At 35.6% G+C, this 7989-nt stretch overlaps 1 protein-coding gene across 3 annotated transcripts; it reads left to right on the forward strand.

Moving 5' to 3' along the window:
* The first annotated feature begins 375 nt into the window (after positions 1-375).
* On the forward strand, positions 376-6450 carry LOC113301422 (AFG1-like ATPase). 3 transcript variants are annotated; one of them, XM_026550206.1, is made up of 15 exons: positions 376-679; positions 1004-1276; positions 1377-1459; positions 1793-1893; positions 2040-2156; positions 2553-2622; positions 3007-3093; positions 3205-3270; positions 3374-3466; positions 3720-3776; positions 3871-3999; positions 4122-4212; positions 4720-4808; positions 5290-5483; positions 6109-6450. In XM_026550206.1, exons 2-15 carry the CDS (start codon positions 1060-1062, stop codon positions 6215-6217), a joined length of 1503 nt encoding a protein of 500 aa, XP_026405991.1. In that variant the 5' UTR covers positions 376-679; positions 1004-1059; the 3' UTR covers positions 6218-6450. The 3 variants fall into 3 exon arrangements, with proteins under 3 accessions (XP_026405991.1, XP_026405989.1, XP_026405990.1); XM_026550204.1 differs by having other exon boundaries at positions 377-679; positions 2034-2156; XM_026550205.1 differs by having other exon boundaries at positions 377-679; positions 1007-1276; positions 2034-2156.
* The last annotated feature ends 1539 nt before the right edge of the window (positions 6451-7989 follow it).

The following is a 7989-nucleotide window of genomic DNA, read 5'->3' on the forward strand; positions in this document are numbered from 1 at the left end:
AATCAAAAATCCAAACACCGCAAAATGCATATCATCATGCCCGTGCCGTTACGGCACGGGTTAAGCCCTAGCAATTTACAAGGCGTGAATTGATTTATGCCGTGTTAGTTCAGATGATGATTCAACCTGCTGGGAGTCCCGTTGTACTTGGACAGTTGGACTACAAACAGATTCAACTAGGGGAGGGAGTAATCAAAAAGACAAACACTGCCAGCTCATGGGAACCAGATCATAAGGCAATAAATTGATTAGTCAAACTATGAAAATTACCTAATACTCCCTCCATATCTTTTATTACTAGAAAAATTGTTCTCAACCATCTGTCATTTTGTTCAAAAATATACCCCTTGTTATCTCCAACCTTTCCGAAGGAAAATGCAAGTACGATTAAACACGTTTATATTCCTTAATACTACTTTGGTGTTTAATAAACTTTTCGTCACAAATCCCAATCCGTGTTTCTGCATACCTGTTATTTGTTAATTGTAATATAATAGTACAGTTTCTCCCAATCTCTCTCTCTCTCCCCGAAACATTTTTTGCTTCTGGAATCTCCGAACCATCTGATTTCCTAAGTAAACATTTTCTTTTCTTTATTAGGGTTACGTCCAAACAGTTCAAAATTCCTATTTTCAAACTCTATACCTCAATAACATACTTAAATTTTTTAGCTATTCAGGTTTGTTCTCTTAATCTTATCAAATTCGATAATTTTTTTTCATTTTTTAAGCTATTCGGTAGCGAATTTAATCACCCATAGTTATCTTAATATACTTAAATGTTCTCATGCAATGAGTTTTTATGGCAGTCATGCTTCAATGAAATATTAATGTTAAGGCTCTGTTTTGATTTCCCTAAAACTGGGAGGTTCTGTATTGGATTTTTAATTTTAGTTTAAAACGGTTTAAAAAGGGTTATTTTTGGTTAATTTGGTCTCTGTTAACTACTACTTCATATTAACTGGCTCCAATTATCTTCAATTCTTGATTTCAATTGCAAATAGAAGGTATAATCAGCGATTGAAGTTTCTGCGGATTTTTACTTCTTCTCGAAGTAAAGATGAGAGCAGTAGTACGCGCTGGACGACATATTCGTTGTGTTTCTTCCATTCAAGAAAGAGAGTTACTAAAAACTGGGGTAAGGAGACATATAAGCAGTGAGGTTCAGGGTTCTAATTACAAGCTTTTACGGAAAGACGAGCATGATAGAGGAGTCTTGTATTCTTATTTGGTTTCAAGAGCTTTGTCCAGCCCTGCTGCCAAACACACTTCTGGAGGTTCTTTGCTGACTTTCTTATGTTAAGTCTTTTAATTGTAACTAGTGAATTTCATGAATTGTTGAGGTGATTTAGTTTCTCTGTTCCTTCAATTCAACAGTGGAAGGAGGACGAGGGGGTCCCTTTGTAGAGTATGAAAGACGAATTGCTGCAGGCGAGTTAATGGATGGTGATAGTTGTCAGGTGTGGTGTGTATTTGAGTTTAGATGTTGAGAACTCTATTTATATGAGTTATCTATACTTGATAGGCATTTGTTCAAACCCTACAATTGGAGCAAAATCATGGTGTCTGTTTCGGTCTAGTGTCATCTCAAATCAAATAACTCTATGGTTATCATCCAAATGGTTGAATGTAATTTTTGCATTGGTGGATGATCAATTTTGAATGTCCACTTCTGGATTTATGATTATTTGATTGCTACAAACGGGTGAAACTGCTCGCCATTCACCAATTTAAACCCATTCATTTTCTTTGGTTTCCTTCGTGTGCAATATCCTCATAGTGATGTTTTGTAGGTAGGCACCTTAAAAGAACTTCAGAGACTCTATGATCAGCTTGTTGATTCAGCTAATGCCTGTAAATTGGATAAATACGAAGCTTCTGATAAAATAGGGAGGTACATTGTTGTTCATTTTCTCTTCTTGTTCCTTACAAAATCGTGAGATGTATACTACTTAGGTATTTTCATCTTTGACCTCGTGCCTATTGGTTTCAGGAATCTGTGTGCTTGACACTGCTTAGTTTTTCTTCTTGTAGGAGCAGGTGGTTTTGGTCTCGTTTAATACCGCAATCTTCAGTTTCACCCGTCAAAGGGCTTTATCTCTATGGAGGAGTCGGCACTGGAAAAACCATGTTGATGGACTTGTTCTATGACCAATTGTAAGTCTAACAGGTGATTCTTACTAATTGAAGAATGAAGAACTTCGATGTCAGTAAAATTGCCGTTATTCATTATCATAAACAATGGGAACTGTATGGCTTAAATCGATTCCATGCCACCTTTAGAATACAGGATAAAATTAATCAGAGGAAGTCCTTGTGATTCCAATCATCAAAGGAAGTCCTTGTGATTTTCTTTGTGCTGGAGGCAGAAAAAACAAGGAATTGCATAGCATTTAGATTAGTAGAATGTCACCCAAATGGTTATTACTTAAGTTAATAATGTGTAAAATTTCCATTCATAGTAAGGTTAAATTTGTTATACACGGAGCACGATTCTTCATTTCCAGCATATTGATGTCTAACACTAATAATAGTTATTTCTTACTTTCCCAGGCCATCCAACTGGAGGAAAAAGAGAATTCATTTTCACGACTTCATGTTGACTGTGCATAGCCGCCTACAAGTAACAAGACAGTTCCTTTCCTTACTTTTTCCTTTAATTGTAACTTATTTATAAGATTTGATACTATATTTCCTAGCTAAAGTGTGACATATTCAGTAGAAAAATGCTTCAGGGTCTGATAAACTGTGCCATATGCACAAACAATAATTAGCCATTTAGAAAGTAACTCTCATTCACTCTTATTGCGTCATAAAATAGTGAAGAGTCACTCTTTTGTGTTATATGACCCTGGTATCTATGAACAGTCTTCAAATGCATCTATCATGTATTAAATGGCGAGTTTCTAATTTATTTATTTTTGGCATTTTAAATTCACAACTTCCGTATTTTCTTGGCACATTTGACACTGCAATTGGTTCTCAAAAAGTTCGATTCCTTTTTCAGAAGCACAAGGGTGTGGCAGACCCTCTTGAAGTTGTTGCAGGAGAGATAGCAGATGAGTCAATTTTATTATGTCTTGATGAATTTATGGTAAGTATTGAACGTTGCAAAATTTTGGTATTGTTTCCATAGTTTAAGTAGTTCGATACGATGTTGCTTTGGTTTGGTGTTTAATTAATTCTTTCTTGTGGATTCTTGTAGGTAACTGATGTTGCTGACGCGTTAATATTGAACCGTCTTTTCAAACATCTATTCGATAATGGCGTTGTAAGAGATTTAAAGTTTTCGTAATTAAAGTGCTTAATTATCCCTTGTTCTGTCAAACAATCTAACAACAAATTTGCGTGTTGCAAATGCTGCTGATGGGTAGATTCTTGTTGCCACATCAAATCGTGCTCCAGACAGCCTGTATGAATGTGGTCTGCAGAGGGATCTTTTCTTGCCGTTTATTGCAACTTTGAAGGTATCTAAATTGATTCTATTCCAAAATAATTATTTTTAGCAATAGTTGTAGGTTCTAATTACTGCTTCTGTTCTTACAAATTCTTCTCCTTTTCTTTTGGATTTGTTCGGGAACTTGGTAAAAAGTAAACAATTGGATTTGAAATCTGCTTGGTCCAGAGGCCTGGACCTATTTGTTCCCTTTCTTTCCATTGAATTTGATTTAATGCAAGACCTGCCCTGTTCTCTTACATCTGCTTAGTTACTCTATGAAGGAAAGATGCGTATCTCACGAAATTGGTTCTGCTGTAGACTACCGGAAATTGACTTCGGTAATAAATTTTTCCCTTATTTGAAATGGGTTCTGTTTCGCATTTTAGAAACTGTTTGAGTTCTATCTTTCCGTTTCAATTACTTTCATGGCAGGCTCAGTTAGGCTTTTACTTCGTTGGAAAAGAGTTGTCAGCCTTTCTTAAAGAAAAGTTCCAAGAGTTGATTGGGGAACATTCAGCCAGTCCACAAGAGGTGGAAGTTGTTATGGGGAGAAAGTTGCAGGTTGATTAGATCTAGCTGTGATTTTGCTACTTTCTTTTTCTTTGTTCCATTTATAATCGATGGATGACTCTGTTAATCAAACCTAATTACCTGAGTACACTTTTTTTCATTTTTCTTTCTAGGTTCCACTAGGAACTAATGGATGTGCATACTTTCCATTTGAATATCTCTGTGACAGACCTCTTGGAGCTGCAGACTATTTTGGATTATGTAGTAAGTCAATTCAGTTTTCTGTATGTTTTTGTCCAGATTGATGAAATAAATTGTCAATGGTGCTCTCTCACAGTAGAAACCCAACTATTGATTTTTTGAAAACCTTGTTAGTCCTCTTTTAGAAAAGTAAAATGTTTCATGTCACTGTGCTTGTGTGAAAGTAAGCACCTTAATTAATCTGCTGTGGGATTCATCGAAGATGATAAATATTACCTCAATTTGAAACCTCTATTTTTATGCATGGGGAAGTTTTTAAGGATACCTTGCTTTCCCTTTCTTTTCTATTATATAATATTTTCAGCTGTTTTGGAGTTGGTTTCTCCTTACCAGCTAAGAAGATTATATGCATTTCTGTGGTGATTTAATGAATCCTAACAAAGTAGTGGTTTTACATGTCAAGTACTGAAGTTGAGATGCTTAATTTTCGTTCTAGCAGAATCCCTGTCTTTAGCGGTGTTGCATCTCGTCGTTATGTAATCCTATAGCTAACTAAATTTCGTCTGGCAGAGAATTTTCATACTCTGGCATTGGATGGTGTGCCAATTTTTGGGCTCCATAACAAGACGGCAGCATATCGGTTTGTTACCCTAGTTGATGTATGTCCATGTTTTTCTTCTTCTGATTATTTATCTAATAAATAATAATTAATATGCATTAGTTTTTAAATATTCCATTGCCTAGTTTTAGATAGATGGTTATGAGTCAAATTTTGTGACTGTGCTTCTAGCAAAATCAAGTTACTAAAACAGTTTTTGGACCTTTTGAATCTTGGGGTAGTAGAAAGGTAGGAATGGATGACACTTTCTCGACTATTGAAAACGTCATATGAAAAATACGAGACAGAGTAAGTTGTCTTATTATAGCGTACACCAAAACTGGAATGACATTCAAAGCATGCTTTTTTTTTTGAAGCAAAAGCATGCTTGTTAAATCATGAACCAATTAACTTATTTGTTTGTTGTTGTTATAATCGTTAACAAGGACGATGAAGTACTTCCTTATGTGAACCCAATTTAGCAAGTTATTACATTTTTTTTTTTTTTGAAGTTTTATACTTTTGATTTGTTTGGCTTGCAGGTTATGTATGAGAATAAAGCAAGGTTGTTGTGCACAGCAGAGGGTACTCCAATGGAACTTCTTCAAAAAGTTGTTACAATATCCGATGCTCAGCACATGGCGCCTAGAACCTCTTCGAGGTCAAAGAAAAATGATGATTCTGAACTTTGTGTTGACAATGAATTGGGATTCGCAAAAGATCGTACAATCAGTAGGTATGTAAATCTTACCTCATCAAATTCAATTACTATTGTTTAAGCATTATGTTTGGTGATATTGAGATGAACCTCTTATACCCTTCAAAAATGAATTTGCATCTCTTAGGAGCTTGTGTTATTTAATTCACCGTGTATAAAGGTAATTGATATCCGTCCAAGGTGGGATCACAAACAGTTGTGTGAACTTTCTCCAAAAAAAAAAATCAGCAAATTTTTAGCGAATAAATTAGATTCATCACGTCTTTTTTTCCTCCGATGGAGTACTACTTTATGTGGGCAGTATTTAAATTTTAATCACATAGGGCTGTATATAAACTCCTCTAAGACTTAGATGATGGTTTTAAATTTTAATCACATAGGGCTGTATATAAACTCCTCTAAGACTTAGATGATGGTGATATTAAGATGACATGAAGATGAAGTTCTTGTTACAGTCCGCTGCTGCATAATGTGCTCTTGTTAACATCAAACCAGCAAGGTGTAAACAAAAGAAAATTTCATGTTGGTGTATTTGTTTCTGGTTTCCTTAAATAATCTCGTTAGATACTCTTTCTTTTCAGTTGTCCATGATGTAGTTGATTGTTAATTTTTATATTAATTGGTTAAACTACATTATCTGCAGGTTAACAGAGATGAATAGTAAAGAGTATTTGGAGCAGCATGCATCCATGTTGGCAGATCGACAACAAGCCTCAGAGGTGAATACAATGGAGGAATTGATACAAGCATGATATTACTAGATAAGAGGCATCTTCTGAGCTTCTAACTTACTAATTAGAAAACGGGACCGTTTCTCTTTCCATTGTACAAGCCAATTCTCCTATTTAAAATGATTAGCATTATAAAGAGGCAGATATACGTATGCAGAAGAAAGAAAGAACACTGTTGATCATGAGGCTGTAATATAACATGCCTCGGGCTCTTTAATAAATCTGATAAAAAGAATTTGTTGTTTTCTTGTCTATCTGTATTGTAACTTTGCTTTTTCTTTTAAAAATGCAAAATATAGATTTTATAAATGCGCCAAAACGGTTTCAGTAATGCGCCGAAACGGTTACAGTAGGAAGTTCATTAACAACCCAGCCAACAACCTCACTAGGAAAATTATCGTAGAACTCAAAGCACTGCCTAGTAGCTCTTGGTTTCTTTGCCAGAAGAGAGTCTGTTGCAGTTGCACCATTTCTTAAACGCCCAACATACTTTCAGTTGATTACCTAAGTACTCTCTGTTTACCGTCTTCCTCGGGCGAAGTGCAAACCCCCTTTCTTTCTTTTTTCGTTTGAACCTTACTTGCCAAAGGCACTTTTTTTCCCAATAAACACGCACCTCACTTCACTATTTGTTTTTTTTTTTTTTTTATATATAAGCACCTCACTTCACTATTCCATTGCTCTTCCCTACGCTTTCCTCTGCGAGCTCTTTGATCAGCAAAAGTCGTACGGTGTCGGGCAGTGCATGTGTACAACACCAAGATTGCTACAGGTAGGGACCAAACACCCACAGGCACGGATGAGAGCGCTAACTTGGGCTTTAGAATAGGTTGCCCTCTGGCCCATATGAACTAAACCTTAGAACACCTCACTTCAATAGATAATCGTTTCGTTTCAAAGTATGGTTAAAGTAACTTTTGAGTTCGTCACTCAATGGATGATATCTGTTTTTATTTTTCTTCAATATATTTCTTATTTGAAAAAAAACAAAAACAATTAAATGCATTCGTTTGCAACATTGTAAATGCCCGAAAACACATAGCCACACTCAAAATTCCAAAGGTTAAGATTAAAGCTAAAGTTCAATCCAAAACAAGATGCAAGGACGGGAAGAAAAATTAAGTTGGTAGATACCCGAGATTAACGTGGCTCGGTGTTAAAACCTATGACCACCAGATAAGATGGAAATTACAAGTTTGAGGATAAGTTTTCTCAAGAACACGAGGAGCTAGACTGAAATGACAAGGGTACCAAGTATACCACAATCTTTTTGACATCAACCTATAAAAACACAACTTGTATAATCTTATCGAAACAATTACAACAAAAAGACTATTTCAACAAGTTATTCTTGATAATAGTCAAAGTTCGGATCGAACTATTATGAGATTGTTACCAAGATGATTAACGTACAAGTGTATTTACTTTGATTATAAAGCTAAACAATATAATTTGGAAGTATAGTAAATAATACAAACACACAAGATTCTTTTAACAAGGAAAACTGTCTGGCAGGAAAAATCCTGGGACAGTGGGACCTAATCCAGTTTCAAATACTCTAAGAATTAAGTCCTACACAAATTGACTACCACTTCGTTTAGTTGAGACTAAGTAAACGCTACTTCGTTACTCAAGTTCCTTTAGTATCCCTGCGCCTACAACGAATCTGGGGAGGAGCCAGAAAAATTTGCCTATGGGGAGGCAAAAATAGTTGAGGGTAGGCAAAAGGAAAAAAATAGGCTTGAGATATGGAAAAAAATAGCTTAGGACAGCCAAAGTTGGGGTTGGCTCCG

This window comes from Papaver somniferum, chromosome 8 (genome assembly GCF_003573695.1).
Source record: "Papaver somniferum cultivar HN1 chromosome 8, ASM357369v1, whole genome shotgun sequence".
In the NCBI taxonomy this organism is placed as follows: domain Eukaryota; kingdom Viridiplantae; phylum Streptophyta; class Magnoliopsida; order Ranunculales; family Papaveraceae; genus Papaver; species Papaver somniferum.